The sequence below is a fragment of the Amphiprion ocellaris genome, chromosome 5, assembly GCF_022539595.1.
Source record: "Amphiprion ocellaris isolate individual 3 ecotype Okinawa chromosome 5, ASM2253959v1, whole genome shotgun sequence".
Taxonomy (NCBI): domain Eukaryota; kingdom Metazoa; phylum Chordata; class Actinopteri; family Pomacentridae; genus Amphiprion; species Amphiprion ocellaris.
In genome coordinates this window covers 789,788-810,000 of record NC_072770.1, presented here as the reverse complement: position 1 = coordinate 810,000, position 20,213 = coordinate 789,788, and the positions used below count along the sequence as shown (strand labels likewise).

Here is a 20,213-nt window from a genome sequence, read left to right as displayed (position 1 = left end):
TGGCATGATGGAGGCAGCGAAGCGGTCAAGCCAGTACGATTTAGAACTGAGAGAGAGAGGTCAGGTTGAACCAGCAGCCATTCACCTACAACAGAGTGGTGTGTGTGTGAGAGTGTGTTAGTGCTCGTTAAAGGTCATTTTACCCAAACCACAGGAACACAGTGGATGTTAAAGTCTGTGTGTCTTTTTCCACCGTACACAGTAGTAATTAGTAGTTTATCTCCATAACAGCACTTTGATGACTTAAAGGTCCCACATGAAGGTGTTTACGGCTGCCGTCTCTAAGTTTGAGGTAAAACACACCAAATGTTCTGCTGCTGGCTGCAAGAGTGAACAAAGAGTGTTCATGCAGTCCCACCATCTGAAGAACTGAAGTGAACTGCTTTCATTTTTGATGCTAGTGTCCTCATAACAATAAGTCGATCCTTGGTGTTAACGTGTTGTGGTGCTAATGTGGCTAATGTTAGTGTCAGCTCTGACAGGAAGCTCACAGTTCATAGCTCTGTGCTGAGAGATGTTCAGAGATGGTGGGAACTTTAAGATCAGTCTGAAACCAGTGAGCCAGGACTGGTTGGGTTTCTGAGTCTGTTGATAATTCATAAGGTCTGGACCTTACTATGCTAAGTGCTGGGAGATGACATGTGTTGTGAATCTGCACCATAGAAATAAAACTGAATTGATTGTTGTGTTTCAGTGAAACCTGAACTCAGGAAGACCACTCATTGTCGCTATGGCTGTGCATGTGTGTGTGTGTACTCTGGGATACCCATGGTTGGAAGCCAGCTCCGGGGGGAGCGGCCTGTTGCTGTAGAGACGTCTGCTCTTTCATCATGGGTACCTCATCAGTAGCCTGAAGACATGACAATAAGGGTCAACGTTACACTTTAGCCCACACACACTGCGGTTTGTCGACATTAAAGCTGTGATTCTGGAGAGAGATTCTTCATATGTAGCTAGTTAACATATTTAGATAGCGTGCGAACAGATTTGTGGTCCCTCCTTCACAGCCACTAGCTAGTTTGGAGGAAAACTTTCAGAAAATAAATGACAAATTAAGATTGATCAAAAAGTTTTGAGACTGACTATAAAACTGAAAAAAACGCATCTGATTTAAATCCCTGTCAAAGTAGTCTCCTTGTGCAGCGATACAGCATTGTATCACCCCTCTGGAGGTCCTGTTCTACCAGCATGTACAGCATCATCTCTGATGAGCCCAGAACCTCTCAAACCAGCTCAAAATGACAACTCTTCAACTTGAATTTCATTTCAAGGAAGAGGAAGAAAAGGCAGTAAGTCAGCTCTGGTGAGTTGAATGGGTGAACAACAACTGTGTGGTTGTAGCCAAACAATAAATAGATAAATAAATATATTATCACATGTAATCAGCACACTATGGCTAGAAGCAAAATACAGCACAGCGTCCACACACCACTGCTCCACAGATAAGGTCATCTGTGCCAAATGTTCTCCCTGACACACCTGAGGACCTTATAGCACAACTTGGCCTGGACAGTCTAACCCTGGTGGACAAGTTCACGGTGCACAACTACATGGGTGTCAAAGAACAATGAACCCTCTGATTTGGAAATTGCAGGTTGCAAGTTTTGCAAGTTGTTAACATGTCCATATGGTGTTTTATATACAACTACCGGAAAAAAAGTTTTAGAAGGCCCCAATTTTTCCAGTTTTTAATTGAAATTCAAGTAGTTAAAGTCCAATGACTGGCTTGAAATGGTCCAAAGGTAAGCGGTGAACTGTCAGAGGTTAAAAAAGGTTAGGTTACCCAACACTGAAAAATAATGTACATTTCAGAATTATGCAGAAAGGCCTGTTTCAGGGAACAGAAATGGGTTAACAAATTAAAGCCTTCAAAGTTGGTGCTACCAAATCCTACAGGTGTCCCAACTTTTCTAGATTCCTTCCACCTCTCTCTGTCTGCATAAAGTAGTGTTGGAGCACACCATGGAACCCTCCAGAACATTATTTGAACGAAACTGAAACTAATTTGTTGTCAGGTGAGCAAGACAAAAAACTGAAAAGCAGAAACATTTCTTCTGTGGCATGACTTCATGAAGAGTGACACCATACTGGGTAGACAAACAAACGCACACAGGGAAAAACAATGGAAGCACATTTTAACCATCTGTGCCTCGTGGGTAAATCCTGGTTTGTAACATAAAGGCACAAGAACAAACATTTAACTGCAACCAACTTCATTGATTAACCAACAGCCTCACTGAATGCCTTCTTTATGTCCATAAAGAAGGATTGTTGAACTTAAGCAAGCTTTAATAGTTAGTTCATAGATTTTTCATGTTGTGCAGGCATGAATAGAATCAGCAGCTGCCTGGAAAGAATAAAAATGCAGAGACCAGATATGCAAGGTTTGTAGTTAAGCAGATAAACACTAAATGTGTTTTGGATCTCCAGTCAGACAACAATAACGCCAGATAAAGTGCCATCCCATCAGCCTCCAAGTATTTCAAGACTCATCAAAATCATTTTGGATCCCTGAAATCAGAGTTCTTTTCTCACCATGACGTTGAAGGGACTGCATGGGATGTTTTTCCCTCCAAAACGGATGTAGATAGCGTAGTTCCCAGGAGCTGGTGCGGTGTAGAAGATGTCAAAAGTGCCATCTTCGTTCTCCACCACTTCAGCCTCCACCTCGCTGCCGTCGGGCTGAACCACCACGCAGTTCACCTTCCCCTTCCCAGCACCCTTAGTGTTCACCACCAGGCCCAGCTCCTTGCCAATGGCCACCGTGGGACCCACGCCTGGACCTGGGAGAGGGACGATATCAGCTTTCTTTGCTTTTCCTTTTATATTTATAGTTGGCTTTGGAAGTTTTTTTTCAGCTGTCATTTACCAGTGACGATGCATTTGCTGGCATCTCCAGTTGCCGTGGCGCGGACCTTGTAGGGCGATGCAGGGATGTTGTCACCGCCGTATTTTATAGAAATGGTGTAGCGGCCTGCACGGTCGGGGATGTAAGACACCCGATATGTGCCGTCACCGTTATCGTGAATAGTAGGCTGCTTAGGGACGCCATCCTCATCCTAAAGTGGAAGGAAGAAAGATACAGTTTCAGTGTGATACACTCTTTTCCTTTCATGTGTGTGTTTAATTCCAACTGTGGGTGTGTCACTGACTGTAATGAGCACGTTCAGTTGGCCCTGGCCGGCATCTTTGGCGTCAATATTGAACTCAACCGGAAAGCTGGCGGGTACACCACTGGTTAGCCCGGGGCCGCGGGCACGAACTTTGCTGGCATCGTGTTGAGGTAGAACCTGAAACTTGAAGGGACTGAAGAGACCAGAGAGAGTTACTACAGACACTGATGGTCAGGGACAACAGGACAGTACTGACACCAGTTGTCAACTAAACGTGTCATTTAGTTGACAACTCAAAGACAAAAACCTGAGCCTAGTTTTTAAAGGAAACAGACCCAGTTTTGCCTTGTCCTCTGCTGGAACAGTGGGTTTCACTCCTATTTTCCCCAACATACAGCTGCATGCAAAAGTTTGTCAACACCTGAGCAAATAGTAGATTTTCATTGGGTTAATTAGTCAGGTTAAGTGTTCAACTGTAGCTGAAGTTATGATGACTTCTGCAGTCTGATTTGGACAATTCAAGTGGATTTATTCCCAAGTTCTGCAGTACCAGTCAAAAGTTTGGACAGACCTTCTCTTTCAATAGTTATATTTATTATAGATTAATACCGAAGACATCAAATCTGCCTCGGCCATCCGTAGCCCCTCTATCAACGCATTCAGCGAGCTCCCAGTTAGCTTCTGAGCCACACTCATTAGCCTATTCTCATCTAGAATTGTTGCCCATTTAATATTATACCCAGCTTCCATTTCCCTGCTTTCCAGCCGAGGTGTTCCCTACAGTGGGTTAGTCTCCCCTCCTAGTTTCTTGGTAATTTTTTGTGTTATTATTCCTCCAGAGGGTCGTTGTATCCATTCACATCCCTGTAGTGTTCTTAGCTGTGACCTTTGTGTCACTTCCATTTGTAGTTCAACCCTGTCAGTTGTAGTCTGTTTGCTTATTCACTTGTTGTACAATAAAAGTCTCCTTTTTGCATTCCGTGTACCTTTGACTGTGCTTGAGTCTCACTTGTGGATTCATGTGGAATTATGTAGTGAACAAAAGAGGGTTAAACAAACCAGAATATGTTTTAGATTTTAGAATCCTCTTTTTAAAACATGTTATGGTTTGTTTAACACTTTTTTGTTTCCAACATAATTCCAAATGTGTTCTTTCATAATTTTGATGTCTTTGATATTAATCTACAATGTGGAAAATAATTAAATAAAAAACACTGAATGAGACGGTGTATCCAAACTTTTGACTGGTACTATAATTTTAAAAAAAATTTTTTTTTACCCTTTTTCTTGGTCCAGTGTGGCTCAGTAAGGAGCACATTGCTAAACAAACACATTGTACCAAAGTCACACTAAAATTAACAGAAATTTGAACAGCATCCGCTTAATTTGTCTACCAAGTGCATCAGAGCCTCATTTTTGACTCAACTAAAGCTAAAAATACATGTTTACACAGAATGAAGACAGTGGATTTCTGCTTCCTTCAAATGAAACTCACAGGCTTGTGATTATGACACTGGAAGTCGTGCCACCAAATGCTTGGAGGTCAAGTGTTAAAATGAAGACATGAGAACTCTGCTACCAAGCAACAGCAACATTAGATAAATCACACGAAGGAGCAAGCGATTAAACAAATAATGTAGGAAATGTAAAGGCAGAATGAAAAGTTGAGGCCACTGGGAGTAGTAACATTTTCCTCAGACATTAATTTAGGGGAAAAAAAACACAAAAATAGCTCAGTTTAAACACATTTTCAAGACAAGCTCAGATTTTTACTTCAAACTGGTCTCTTGGTGAAGTAGGATCAGCTTCTTGCTAAATGAAACTAACTTTAGATAATACAATGGTGTACCTGCTGAGGACGTCTTCGTCTCCATACTTGACAGCTACAGAGTACGGTCCTTCCACAGAAGGAGTGTAAGACACGGTGTGAGTCCCGTCCCCGTTGTCGGTCACCTCTGTGGGCTCTGCTATGCCTTTAGGACCAGTGACCGCCACAGCCAGTGGGGCCACACCTGCCTTCCTGCAGTCCACCCTGAAGGATTGTGGTATGTTGGCCCTGACCCCTGACCCCAGTCCAGGACCAGACACCTTGACCTTAGTGGGGTCCACCACATCCTTCACTGGGACCTTAAATGGACTTCCTGGAATAACAGTGTAAAAACAAATAGATATATACACGAAATCTGCTAAATGACTGCCACAGATACATATACTGTACTACATGAATAGACACAGCCATGACATCACCCATTGGGTTGTGGATTATTGTACTGAAGCCACAAGTTTGGGATTTTGACCGTCCTCATCTTGGTTTGCTGAAACCAGATATCATGAGTGAGGTGTGGATCTGACATATAACCCAAGAACCCAACACACAGTAGTACAGTACCAACCACACAACGTAGCCTCACCCTAAAACATTCTGCTTTATAGTCGATTTCATTTTAAATGGGGCCAGAATTTACAAAATGCTGTATTGAAGGAGACTTGAAACCAGCAACTGAGACCAAAAACTCAAAAAAAATGTTTTACTGAGCTAAAGAAGTAGGACCATTTTCTCATAGACTTCTGTACAATCAGATTTCTTTCTGCAGCCAGAGAAGTCGCCACCTGCTGGCTGTTAGAAAGAATGCAGGTTTTCAGCACTTCCATTCTAAAGGCCCAAAGGGTTCATCCCCCTTCTATATACAGCTAATGGTTAGTCAGAATAAGGCAGTACTTGTCAGAAATGCACCAACATTTTAGTTTTATTAATTTAACGGCTGCAGTAACCAAAAACCAACACAATGGGAACCGTTCTTGGTATACAAAAGAAATAAACCTAATTTTATTGAGGTACCTGAAGAAGATGCTTTACTTATTATGCTTCACTGAGTTAGTGCAATTTGAAGACAGCAGATAATTTTTATTTAAATGGTATTTTCCAAAAGAGTACTTTAGGCAGTTTCAGTGTGTTTTAATACAACACAATGAGCATGATCACACAATAATGTTTATTACTCAGTGCAGAAAATATGGAATTTCATTTTTATTTAATCATTATTTGCAGCTACACAGTTGATCACTGCTGGAAAAGACTGTCACCATGGTCTCCTTCTGTAGTAAATCTGCCTGTGATTCACAAACGTATGATCCTGAGACTTGAATTTACTGTAGCACAGAACCACAAAGCAAGGCCTGTCTGAAAGGTGTTGAACAAGGAATCATGCTGAGCTTTTCCTGAACCGAGTCAATTAAACAGAGTTGCAGCTTTTTAACTTGAGCCAGTAATTTCAGCCACATCTTGAAAGCATTAAGCTGAAACTCTTGACAAATCTTTTATCAGCCAATAACATAAACATGCTTTTAAGATCAACTGAAGAACATTAACCACCTCTTTCAACATCAGCGGCCATTTATAGATGGAAATGACAGAAAAGCCAACAAAGCCTAATTAAAGTGGCGTTAAAGGTCTTTAGGGACTAAACAGAGACATTAGTGGATCTGCGGAAATTTATTTTATTGCTTATTATTCCAAGTTGATGAGACTTATTTGATCAGATTTTTGCCATGTTTTCCCACTTTACAAGAATTCATCTTCAGGTGTTATTCTGATTATGCTCTTCTTGTTAGGATGTCAGAAAGTATTTAGGGATGTTGGGATCTGATGACACTAACAAACGAGACAAGCACTCAGAGCACAGTACTCCACCAAGGCTGCCGTTGTTGGATCACTTCCGATGGATGAAATCTTTAATAAAAAAATGACCTTGCGCTGAGCACAGGCGTGTTATTCATGAGTACGTTATGTAGGGATACGAATCACGTGACCTAAATATGTAGCGGGCGGCGGGAATTGATGAGACTCAGAAACACCCCCACAGTTTAGTCAGTTGTTCCTTGGATCATTTCTGATGGATAAGTCCTGATAAGTCCTCAGTGGTGGATTTGTAGTAGGATCACAATCATGTGATCATCAGCAGGCAGTTGATGTAGTGTTCACTTGTTGTCATGGTTACAGTGACGCCATGCTGCTATCTCACAGTGATACAGAAATCTTTAACAAATCCGTGGATCCAGACTATAAGCTGCATCACTGCCAAAATCTAATCACTTGGTCCTTGTGTCATTTCTGATCTTCCCTGAAAATTTCATCCAAATCTGTTGGTACGTTTTTCAGTAATGTTGCTATCAGACAGACAGATTCACAGAGAAACGTATGCTGGTCGTTACATAGCTCTGCCACGTGTTAATTCTACAATAATACCACATTTTTCTTTCTGGGAGAACATAGCGGTAGAGTACACACAGTCACACTACTTCACAAATATTCTTAGGAATATGAACTAGTCAAGTTTTAAGTCTCCATGAGGAAGATGTGTCTCTAATTTCAAGCTGTGTTGCAGCTCATCCCATTAATGAAGTACAACCAACAGTAAACCGGTTTAAAAAAACAGCCAGAATCCCACCTGGGATATGTTCTCCTCCGTAGGTGATGTTGACGTCGTAGAGGCCAGGCTTGTAAGGAATGTACTCAACACTGCAGCTGCCATCTTTGTTGTCTATGCAGGACATCTTAGACTCTGATGGACCCTCCACAGTGATGCCCAGGTTGCCAATACCTGCCCCTCTGGTGAAGGAACAACACACACTAAATCAGCTCAAAACCCCCAAACACAATCAGTCGTTTTCCTCTTTCTGACACAACAAAGATAAACTAACTGGCAGTGTTTCTGTGGCACATGCAGGGAATGAGTGACAATCACGGGCAGTAACTCTCCAGAGTCAGTATTCTGTGTGACAACATCACACATTTTTGTGACCAATTGAAGCTGTGATTCTGCACAAGCTTTCTCACCACTACAACCCAATCATTGCTCTCCACTCTTCTGCTTGTTTGACTTCTTCCTCTTCCCAAAAGTAAGCTTCAGGTTGCCATTTTGACACAGTTTTGGAGATTCAGTGCTCATTACAAATAATGCTTGATTTGTTTACATGACAATCATCCAAAGGGTGTACAAATGTTAGAGCAGTACCAGGAACACTGGATCGCTGCGCAGGGACGTTCCTTTAAAGGGCATAGTGGACAATTTTAAATCAGGTATGGTTATAAGATTTTATACACACAAAGTAGAACCTTTTTGATCACATCTTGAACTTTATTCCTCCATGTACAAGCAACCTAAATGGGTCATATCATCACATTTTTAGAACAACTTCTGATGGACTATCTCTGATTTGCCTGAAATCTTTAGAATATGAAGTTCAGGCTCCGTACCTGGTGACGACGCTGACGTGGTTGGGCTGCTCGGTCAGGCCTGTTTGGAGCCCAGGGCCGGTAGCCACCACCCGACTGGCCAAGCATCCCTCTGACACAGAAACCCTGAACGGGCTGTTGGGAACCGGAGTGTCGTCATACAGAACCTGGACACTGTGGACACCTAACAGTCACAGAAAGAGACAGTTTTTATCTTAGTCTGATCAACATTTCTGTTGTATGGTGACTGACTCGGTGTGTTACCCTTCTCAAAAGGAGTGTACTCGACACTGTAAGTCCCGTCGGCATTGTCGGTAACCACGCAGTCCGTCATGGCTTTAGACGGGTTCCTGACGTTCACCTTCACGTGGTCTCCTCCTCGTGGAGTCAGAGGACGGGCGTCCACAGTGAAATCTGTGGTGGCTTCTAAGAAAACAGCTGGAGGAAACAAAACAGAGTTTAACAAAAGACTTGTTTCAAAGCAAACAGAGATGCTGACTCTATGGACCCTACTGCACCTTGTCCCTCCACTCCAGGTCCAAACACTTTGACTTTGGAGGTGTCCACAGCAGGGTCCACCTTCACTTTGGCAGGGAAACCAGGCACAGTCTTTCCTCCATACTTCAGCAGCAGGGTGTACATGCCGGAGGTGAGGGGGATGTAAGTCACCGTGTAGGTCCCGTCTTTGTTGTCAATCACATCCGTCTTTGCTTTCACACCTTCAACAAACGGTAGAGTTTTTACATTTCTACCACAGAACTGAATATGTAAATGTGTGCAAAAAGCCTTTTCAAGTTGGAAAAACTGCATCCCCAACAAGAGAAATTATATTTAAAACAAAGAAATTTGGCGGTATTTCTGTCAAGATTATGGTATATTATTTTCCTATCTGGCTGAGAAATATTCAAGCATAGAGCTGCTGGTAATCAGAAATCTGACATGCTAATTAATAATAATAAGCTACAGAGGTGCTGGTGAGTTGAATGCGTTGCTTTGGACAGAACCTGGCTAACTGTCTCCACTTGAATTTCAGCCACACTGTGTATAACCACATAACATAAAGTTACTTTGAAAGGTGATGAATACTTATGCAATTACTTTTTTGAAATTTATTATTTTTAATAAATGATATCTTCTAATTCAACTCCTAACCAAGAAGTGAGAAGGAAACATTTAAAACTTTATTAAAAGCAGACATAATGTTCGCCACAGCACAAATCAAATATGCATTTTGATTTTCATAGAGAGTATCTGTAACCAATGGCTGTATTATTCCAAGACATTTATTGTTTGTTTTTTTTAGGGTCATTACTGATTGTTAAAATAACCAGAATTTGGAACAGATATACATTTGTAGTAAAAATAAAAATCTTTGTGTCAAAATTTAGAATAACACAAATTTCAACTCAAAATTTAATTGAAATGCATTCATTTATGTTTCAAATATTTTTAATCGAAAGAATTTTTCACCATTTATCTTTCAGTGTTGATGATGTGTAACTAATCAGACAGTGCTGTGAGAAGGACTTTACAGTTGCGTATTCTGGATTTAATTATTTTATCAGAAAGAAAGAAAACGATTTAGGTTTAAAAAAAAAAAAAAACAAGACTGATAATTATAAAAAGCTAAATACTGGATCCAGTCACTGGCCCCTGGTGCTGGTGTTACCTGAGCCCGGTGCAGAGCCAGTAGGGCTGGATGGAGGGGAGTCCAGGGCCGCCTCCAGGCTCAGCTGGCCTGGTCCGGCCTGAGAACAGTCCACATTCACAACGCTGGTCTCTCCAACCTGTACAAACACAACAAGCTGAATCACACTTTGTGAACTGTTAAATCAGCTGCTGGTTTAGCCTGGCATTGGGTTGCAGAACACATGAGAACTTTTAAATATCAGTAGAGCTGAGAAGAGGGAGGCAAAGGTTATTTCAATAGTTACGTTTCTGTCTAAATGGAACAAACATTTTGACCAAAATCCCAGAAAACCTGCTAAAGAAAATGCAAATTAATGTGCATTTCCATCCACTGTAATGTTAATGTCCTGTTTAGTTTGAATTCGGTTAACTCTGTCACTGAGAAATCACATTTGGCATGGTAGATGTCTCTAATAGCCACCAGCATCTAAGTCTGAGGCTGAAATCTGAGCAAAATCTGAAGTTTTGCTGTTGCAGTTGGGAGCAAAACAAGACTACAGTGGTAGCATTTATCAAAACTGGACCCACCAACTGCTTAAAAGCAGAACCTATTTGCAGGCTTCTAAACAGCACAAACTTCAGTTCTTCAGTTTATGTCTCACCTTGCCTCTCTTCAGACCAGACCCTGAGGCCACCACCTTGGAGGGATCAAAAGGCATCTGGATGTGGGCTCTGAACGGTGAGCCGGGGATGTGGACATTCTCAAACTGAATGTTAACCAGGTAGTCTCCAGGTTCAGTGGGCAGGTAGGAGACAGAGCAGGTCCCATCGCCGTTATCAGAACATTCGAGTTTGGCCTCGGTTGGCCCCTCCACTGTCAGACCCAGACCTCCGGTGCCGGCGCCTTTGGTGTCGATGGTGAACTCAGCTGGATTCCCAACCAAACCTCCCTTCAGACCGGGACCAAACGCCTTCACCTAGAACAGGGACATCAGTTTTACTGGAGTGTATTTCATTTATACAGTTTTTTTCTGTCCCCACAATAATAACAAATAAAGTGTGACATGGTTTTGTAGAAAGACTACTGTTGTAGTCAGGTTTGCCCTGCAGATGTACAGTTTGTCTGGGTCTCCTTTGGATGCGGACACAACTGCAGAAACAAGAAATGACACGTATACCTTGCTTATGACAGGTACTTATTTTTTTACATTTTTCTGTATTATACCTAAGTATTCTAAATGTTGAAAACTGTCTAAACTATTTTCTTTACCAAGTCTACACAGCAGGATGTCAACAGCAACTATTTTGTTAGAATTTAATCAGAGCACTTAAATAATTACAGCATTTTCTCAAGACATAAAATCTGTCATCTCTGATTTACCAAAAAAAAAAGATAGAAATGAATTGAAAATTTACATTGATATGCAAAATTTGAGAGACAAAATGTATTTAAAATTTTTCTGCCAACTCCCAGATCATCATTTTCCTCCTGCTAGCTGTAAGAGCATACAAGGTGAAAACTTCCAGGAACGGAGCAGAACAGATGTAATGGAAGATCCTCCTGAAGGTGAGATGTTACCTTGCTGGGGTCTGGAGGCAGCTGGGCCTCCACAGGGAAGGGGCTCCCAGGGACCGGGTGTCCGTCGTAGGACACGTTGACAGAATACACCCCCTCCTCTGTGGGGGTGTAGCGCACCCGGCTGACGTCTGCTTTACCAGGCTGAGCCTCCACTTTACACGGTACGGCCCGCTGCCTGGGACTCAGCTGATGAAACACAGTATGAACAACCCTCACTTTGGTTACATTACAGGTTTTTACTGTAATTTTCTAAATCCGTCGACTGAATCTGAGAATAAATAAAATAACCCAGCATTCCCTGACACTCACCACCGCCACCTCCAGTTGACCCTGGCCTCCTGCACCCTTGGTATCCACCAGAAACTGCTGCTCCTGATCCACCTCCACTCCTGAAACACATTCATCAGTTCAATTTTCTTTTTAGACTTAATCTGAAATCATCAGGGGGCTTCATCCTGAAAGGTTTTATATTGTACACGATGAACATTTAAAACTGTGTAAAATTTTAGATTGACATATCAAGTACTTTTTATATATTTTTTAAAATTTCTCCTCAACCCACTTTGAGCAAGTTTTCTCACATATTGTAATTTGAGGCTAGTTGGATGTCAAACATGGTCTTTTAAATTTAAATTTAAAAGAAAAATCTTTAACTTTGAGAAATTTCTCAGATATCTTTATAAACATCCAAATTTTATGACATACAAATTTGGTCAAGATGCTGAGTGGAAGTCGTTTTAAATAGTGGATGATTTGATATAGAGCGACCTTTAGGTACGTAGTGCAGCTGCCTTTACAAAGTCCGTACGGTTTCATGCAGTAGATATATAACTGGGACATACTGCGTGGCCTTCAGCAGCCTGTTGTGTGAAGTCGGCTGTTATCTGTCAGTGTGCTCTTCACAGCTCAAGCTTCTTTATATTCACGAGACACAGTGACGTTTGTGGCATAACTTTGCAGATGATTGTGGGTCAGAAATGCCAAAAAGCATAAGCGCTTACAGAAACACTGTAGATGTTTAATACGCCTCGCTGTCAGTGGCTTTCTTACCAAGGATACCAAGGATCTCTGCTGCGACAACACAGACCACTCTAAATCAAGCAGAATGGTGCTGAGGAAACTATTTCCCCACAGGGACAATAAAGTCTGAAGTAAGTCTAAAGTCTTCTGTATTTCTCTGAAGTTTCATTTTTTTATCTAGAGCCTTAGAAACTTGTCTTGGTTTTACCTCCGCAGGTTCCACCATCCACCGTCTCTATTTGCTCCAATCTTCAGCTCTGGCGAACCAATCAAAGAGCTACCAGCACACCAACAAGGGAGTGTGACCACAGGTGCCTGATTTAAAGTTCTGGTACAGTGTGATGGGCTTGGTATGGCACTCAGAAGCTTAATTAGCACTGTGTGAACTTATCTAGTTTGAATGCAACAGACACTCTTTCATACACACAAGTACTACACTCTCCTGTTAATACTGCTACTTTCCAAGTGGATGAAAAGCTCGCCGGAAGCAGAGAAAGATTTCTTACGTCCATCCAGGTTGTCCACGGTGACCTTGTTGAGGTCCAGTGGGGCAGCGACTCCGACCGTGAAGGGGCTCTTGGTGATGGGATCCCCCCCAAACTTCACCACGATGGTCATCTCCCCCTGCAGACACAATTCAGCGTGTTGACTCTTTAATTCCGATGAAAACACGAGAGGAGTGCTGCTGCTTTGCTTTGTTTTCAGGCTAGGAAAGACATGAAGCACGCTGGACTGGACTGTCAAACTATTATTACTATTATTGTGTGTTTTTAGCTTCTGTCACATTTTCACTCACTGTGAGTTAATTTTTCACTGCTATAGTAACTCCTGCACCCCTGTGGAAACAGGATCGCCATGACTACAGGACAGAGAACTCAGAAAGTCTTCTGTGCAGTAAAACAGTCATAATGGCTTATAATCAAAAACAAATAAAAAGTTACATTTCTTTGATTATTGATTTTACAAAAATGGAAAAAATGTGTAATCAACAAGGAAAACATTTTGCAAAGTACTCAAGAGTTCCATCAACACTGGAAATTAAAATGGTGGTTCTACTATACTACTTATCTTTTAAATTTGTTTCCATACTTGTCTCCAGTCTGCTGGCAGTTCAGCTGAAAAGTCCCTCAATTTTTTCGTTTTTTAAAATGTATTTATTTTTGTTAAAAGAATCTAGTTCGAGTGAGCCGTTTATTCTTTTTTGGAGGATCTTTGCACGAGACATGTAGAAAAAAGCGATTTGGATTAAATACCATGATTTATGCTTCAATTTGGGTGAATTTTTCGGACAAAACCAAACGTCACCAATGATGTTTTCAAGGATCAGTGGAATTAACATTCTGTCAATTCAATAAATGGTGTGATTTTGGCACTTTTTAAAAGGTAACGTGTTTTTTGAACCCACTGGTGGGCTTTGGGTCCCAGAGGGTCAAGTGAGTGTTGATCAAGGCTGTGGAAATTTTGATGATAAAGCCACAGACAAATCTGTTGCACAGGTGTGAATTTAATAGACATTATCTCAACTTAATATTGACACTTTCCAACTTCAATCCTAAAAAAAGTGAAAGTTCTCCAAGCTTGTTTATTCTAAACTTATCTGTCACTATGGATCATGTTGGGATTTTTACAGTCAGAGCAAACGTTAGGACTGTTCTTCAGGTGCATCTTTGACATACCTGCTATGCTATTTATACACCACTTTTGGTCTATCAAATACCTAATTTCCTGCTTTCTGGTAAAGCTTTATGCACCAACCAGCCATTTCTGCATCAGTTAATGGTGGAAATGTCTTAATTTTGTAAAGGAAATAACAAAATTCAGCCACCAGGCATCAATTCAAAATATAATGGAAATTACTATTATCTCTACACAATAATTAGATCTTCTACAATAGATTCAGTGGTCGTTTGAGCTGATAATTCTTAGTTTGGAAGTTAAAAAAAGACCCATTTCTGAAGAACAAATGAAGTCTTCTGCTTCTTGCATGTTTTTACTTGATGGGGAACAAACACATTTGTTCTAAATACTGAGGGGAACGTATCCCCGTGTTCCCTGGACATCTACGCCTGCTTACATGTGTGTATTTGATGTACACGATTAACCTCCAGTACTTGTTTAGATAAATATTGGATGTTCATGCTATACAGCTGCAGAGGTGTATATGTGGTGTACCTGCAGCCCAGGTGTGTACTTGACCGTCTGAGAGTAGTCGTAGTTGTCGATGATGTCAAAGTCTTTTACGGGAGACGAGAAGGAAACGTCCAGTGGTGCTTTACCAGCTCCTTTAGTCAACACTGTGAAATGAGTCGGCTTCCCGCTCTCTACACCTGCACAGGGAGAAGGAAACAACATGAAGTTTTTAACACATAATACAGACTAAAAGTAACACAGCTGGAGCAGCTGAAGCAGGTGGCATACTGGAGTTGTGAGTTGCTTAGATGTAGGTTTATTATTCTGCATTCAGCTTAACTATAATCAAGCATCACAAGATTGTAGAGCAAAACAGCAGCTGTAGTCCTTTTATGCTGCTTACAAAAAGACAAATTATTTCACAAATAAATAATCAAGTAATTAAAAAAAACATTATTGTAATGGTGACGTGGAGGATGGATTTAGTATTCTCAGATTCAGTGTCATTCCTATGGCTGTAACACACTTTAAATGTTGTTCTTTCAGCTGCAACACTGGCAGTGTTTTGGGAGCAAGTAAACGTCATCTATAAAAACAGAATTTACACTGATAAGTAGACTTACTGCAGTAGAGAAGAGACACAAGGCTTTGAAATCCATTGCAACTCTAAAAACTCTTATCTTCCCCTCTCATTATTTGCACGTTGAACTTTGCAGAATTTTCTATGAATGGTGACGCTATTTTCCATCAGATCTGATTGGTCAGTGGGTGGTTTTAGGTGTTTAGTATACATCGATCAGGTATAACATCATGACCACTGACAGGTGAAGTGAGTGATTATCTCCATCATGGCTCCTGTTAGTGGGTTGGATATATTAGGAAGCAAGGGAACATTTTGTCCTCAAAGTTGACATTAGAAGCAGGAAAAATGGGCCAGCAGAAGGATTTGAGTGAGTTTGACAAGAACCAGACTGTGATGACTAGACGACTGGATCAGAACATCTCCAGAACTGCAGCTCTTGTGGGGTGTTCCTGGTCTGCAGTGGTCAGGATCTATCAGAAGTTTTCCAAGGAAGGAACAGTGGTGAACCAGAAACAGGGTCAAGGATCATTGATGCATGTGGAGAGAGAAGGTTGACCCGTGTGGTCTGATCCAACAGATGAGCTACTGTTGCTCAGATTGCTGAAGAAGTTAATGCTGGTTCTGATAGAAAGGTGTCAGAATACACAGAGCATCAGTTTGGTGTTTATGGAGCTGCATAGCTGCAGACCAGTCAGGGTGTCCATGCTGACCCCTGTGCACCACTAAAAGACCAACAATGGACACATGAGCATCAGAACTGGACCATAGAGCAATGGAAGAAGGTGTCCTGGTCTGATGGATCATGTTTTCTTTTACATCACATGGATGGCCAGGTGTGTTGCTTACCTGGAGAACACATGGAACCAGGATGCACTATGGGAAGAAGGCAAGCCGATGGAGGCAGTTTGATGCTTTGGGCAATGTTCTGCTGGGAAACCTTGGGTCCTCCATCCATGCAGATGTTACTTTAGCACGTACCTCCTACCTAAGCATTGCAGCAGACCATGTAGACCCTTTCATGGAAACTATATTCCCTGATGGCCTCTTTCAGCAGGATAATGCTCCGTACACCAAAGAAATGTGGTGGACTAACAAGTCTGATCCATGGAGGCCCCACCTCACAACTTCCAGGACTTAAAGGATCTGCTGCTAACATCTTGGTTCCAGATACCACAGAACACCTTCAGGGTCTAGAGGAGTCCAGATACCACAGCACACCTTCAGGGTCTAGTGGAGTCCAGATACCACAGCACACCTTCAGGGTCTAGTGGAGTCCATGCCTTGATGGGTCAGGACTGTTTTGACAGCAAAAGAGGGACCAACATAATATTAGACAGGTGGTCATAATGTTATACCTGATCTGTGTAAGTTACCATGGTAATGTACCAGGTAACAAGTGAACCACTATCATAGTCCTGAAAAACAGAATTAAACCTGAAGTTACCTCACGTACATCAAACACTGCATCGTACTACAGGCCTCAGGGAACAAGCTGAGCTAATGTCATGTCCTCTGAAGTGGTGTGTGTGTGTCTCACCAGTGCGAGCCAGTCCAGGACCTTCTGCTTTCACCTTTGATGCATCATGAGAAGGATCGACTTTAATGCTGAAGGGGCTCTGTGGAACCTCCTGTGTACAAAAAATCCACAAGAACCAACTGTCATGGTTTGTTTTTCCCACTAAAATCCAGTTGAGATATAAAAACCACCAAAACTTTGAGCTCTTTGTGCACCTTGTCAGTGAACAGGACTTTGACTGTGAGTCTTCCAGCAGCAGGAGGGATGTATTTGACCGTGAACGTGTCGTTGGCGTTGGGGATGATGTCAAAGTCCACGTCAGCCTCTTTGTCACCGACCATGTTGGCGTCACACTTGATGCCCACGCTGACATCACCTGGATGGACAGAACAGGTGAGTGTGTCATGATGTTTATGAATCAGACAGCCTGTAACATTTTTCAGTCTGAGGAACTCAACTAAATATAACCTCAGTATAATACCCAGCATTACTTTTTAATGTTCTATCCCAGCCTTATTTTGGCTCACTTATTTTATTTCAGTAATGCATCATCCTCAAATCTTATGGATTTTCTATTGTTAGGCACTGCATTATGTGAAGTCATTTAGTTTTTTTCTGAGCAATATCTGGCACAAAAACTTCTTGTGGGATTAATAAAGTTGTATCTGATCTTAAACCGGGATGATTTCAGTGTAAAGACGCCAGCTGCCACAAGGGGATGCTGGACTGTTTCTGTTCTCTGCTGACTTTTTCCTGTGAAGACGACTTCATGCTTCACTCTCACAGGCTCAAATGTAAACTACGAACCAACAACGCAGCTCAAACTGTGTTACCTGCAGCCATCATTCACAGCAGAGGAATTCAGAGTCTGACAGGGACCAGATGAGGAACTGTGTTGAGCAACAGAAACCACTGACAACTCTCTTCCTATATGGGTGTGGTCACAGTTCAACAAACAACACTTCTTCTACCATTTCAACAAAGTAAAACCAGCAAACCCTCAAATTAACAACTGCTCCATTGCATGTAAAAGTCCTTAATCCATTCATCTGCTACTCTACAACAAGAGTCAAAGATAGAGCTCTCAGGCCATCTAGGGTTTGGAGTTTCAGTCTGAAGACGCTTCTTAGACTTAGGGAACGTAACCGAGGCCACAGGTCTTGCTGAGGAATGCAGGATTGACCGTTTCATGCAGTTTTAAAACCTTACAATAAGGTTTAAATTTACAGCCTACAACTTAGTGTCATGCTATATTCTTCTGTGGAAGTAGACAGGAGTCATGTCTCTCTCTTCCCGCTGCAATGATGTACTTTTATTCTCCATGTTGCAAACAAAATCAGATTTTAAAGGTTTCATTCTTATTTAAGGTTGGGACCTTGCCATGTTGTTTCCATGACAACACTAAAGGTACAGTATATTTTATCAAATCAAGTCAGAGTTGACAATAGTGATGAACTTCACATAAGACAACATGAAACACAAAAATAAAACAAATACTAAATAAAATGCCCTTTAAAACAACAGGACAAAACACAATAAAAGTTTGTGAGATGAAATTCTAAAATGAAATACATAAAAAATCATTACACAGTTAAGAAGTGGCTTAGAGGTAGAAAAATATGCACAAAGAAGCCAAAAAAACAAGCTAAAAATCTGTACAGTCAATCTGAAGAACTGATAAAAATGCGTGTAAAATACTAAGAAAAAAAGAGGAAAAAAATTTGATCAATTTCTAAAATAAAATAAATACAATTTTCAGCAACAGAAAACCCAATTTTTGTGTTGATAAATCAGAAGTGCAGTGACTTTATCACACTTTAAACTGGCCTGTAGAGATCATTGCAACAGCAGAGTTTACCTCATTTCAGAAAAAAAAACTGTAATAATGTTTTTGTCATATATTGTACCCAGTTCATCCATATCTCTCATACTGACAGTTGTAGTTGCTTCTGTTTGCATTTGTTGAGTCTCACCAAACTGTTTCTGTCTCTGCATAAACGTAGTAAAAAATGTGTCTGGATTTGAATGTAGTTTAAGAACTGAAATAGTTGGACTTGATTTCCAGAGTTGCAAACTCTAAAAGTCTGCACAGTCTCATAAACACATACATTCACCTTTTATATAGTCTGCACGCACACACACACACAGACACACACATTCCTTCCCCTGGTATGTCCTGGTGATGATCTCAAGGCAGAAACATCCTGACAGGAAATGTATCACTCTAACTCTCCTCAACAGAACAAGAACACCCCTCATCACCTATCTACACCAGCAAAGTACAAGAATACATGTGAGAGTCGACATGTTCCCGCTCACATATGCATATGAATGATTATTTGGTTTTTGTGTTACCGTCTCCAGCTCCTGAACAGTCCACAGTGAAGTGTGTCGGCTCGTTGGCCTTCAGTCCACTCCTCTCCACTCCAGGACCGAACACCTTCACCATGTTGGGGTGGCTGCCTTTCCCTACGTTCACCTATAGGCACACACACTGAATTATTGTCACATAAAATGTCTATTTAAGGAAGACACATGAAGGATTTTATCACTCAGATTATGAGATGTTTAACTCAGCACAGCAGGTAATCAGTTTTGTCAGTTTTTATCTTCAAAAAGAAGGACTTTAATGACATGGAGTTCCACAAGACTCTGTCCTGGATTCACACTTTTTCTTTAATTCTGCTTTACTTAAGTCTTGGAACGTTCAAACATATTTCCAAAACATTCTGAAATATGTTTTATCACATTTACCTTAATCACACTGTGACATTTCAACCTCTATGTCAAGTTTAGGACAGAATTTTGGAATTTGTGTTTCTGGTGGAGCTGCAATAAACCATCTTTCTACTTAACAGAGTGCAACTTGCCAGTGCTCCCAAACGTAAAATTGCAATTAATGTGTGCATCAGAACTTAACATATTTATCAATAGGGAGTCAAAAACCAATGAAACCAAGATGGCATTTCAAGCAACTCCAACAAATTCAATAACCTTTGCACTGTTGGTTCAATTGTGAGCTACAGCTATAAGAAAGTATGTTGTGTATGTAAAATATACACAGCGGCAGGATTTTACACCCAGTAGCAGTTTGTACGATTGGTCATTTCATCATTAACCAAAAAAATGAATAATAAATGAATGTGGTCACATGAACACAGCAGAAAGAGGCACAAGTTTAGAAAGCAGAGACCGTGTGGAGGTGTCCAAACGACATATAAAAGCCATCTTCCCAACCTCATTCTAAATACATTTCCAAAGACAGGTTAAACTTGTGTACATATGTGGTTATATTAATGGTCAGTGTGTTCATTTATAAATTCACTTATATATCTCTCAAACCAAGTCACAAAGATACAAGCAGAACTTCATGCAGATTTTCTGGCTTTAAATTTTTTTCAATAAGC

General features: G+C 41.1%; 1 protein-coding gene across 2 annotated transcripts in view; it reads right to left on the bottom strand.

Annotated features, from left to right (window-relative positions):
• Positions 1-20,213, bottom strand: part of LOC111567354 (filamin-B) — an 83,262-nt gene that overhangs the window by 17,974 nt on the left and 45,075 nt on the right. The window contains exons 16-33 of one of the 2 annotated variants that reach the window (XM_055010433.1): positions 19,162-19,285; positions 17,022-17,182; positions 16,828-16,918; positions 14,750-14,904; positions 13,084-13,201; positions 11,867-11,946; positions 11,558-11,743; positions 10,641-10,955; positions 10,019-10,136; positions 8,868-9,068; positions 8,614-8,787; positions 8,371-8,533; positions 7,562-7,722; positions 4,963-5,254; positions 3,153-3,306; positions 2,870-3,059; positions 2,536-2,783; positions 767-850 (exon numbers count right to left, since the gene is read on the bottom strand). In XM_055010433.1, coding sequence (XP_054866408.1) covers positions 767-850; positions 2,536-2,783; positions 2,870-3,059; positions 3,153-3,306; positions 4,963-5,254; positions 7,562-7,722; positions 8,371-8,533; positions 8,614-8,787; positions 8,868-9,068; positions 10,019-10,136; positions 10,641-10,955; positions 11,558-11,743; positions 11,867-11,946; positions 13,084-13,201; positions 14,750-14,904; positions 16,828-16,918; positions 17,022-17,182; positions 19,162-19,285 — 3,015 coding nt within the window. The remainder of the gene's footprint in view (positions 1-766; positions 851-2,535; positions 2,784-2,869; positions 3,060-3,152; positions 3,307-4,962; positions 5,255-7,561; positions 7,723-8,370; positions 8,534-8,613; positions 8,788-8,867; positions 9,069-10,018; positions 10,137-10,640; positions 10,956-11,557; positions 11,744-11,866; positions 11,947-13,083; positions 13,202-14,749; positions 14,905-16,827; positions 16,919-17,021; positions 17,183-19,161; positions 19,286-20,213) is intronic. The other variant, XM_055010434.1, reaches the window with a different exon arrangement.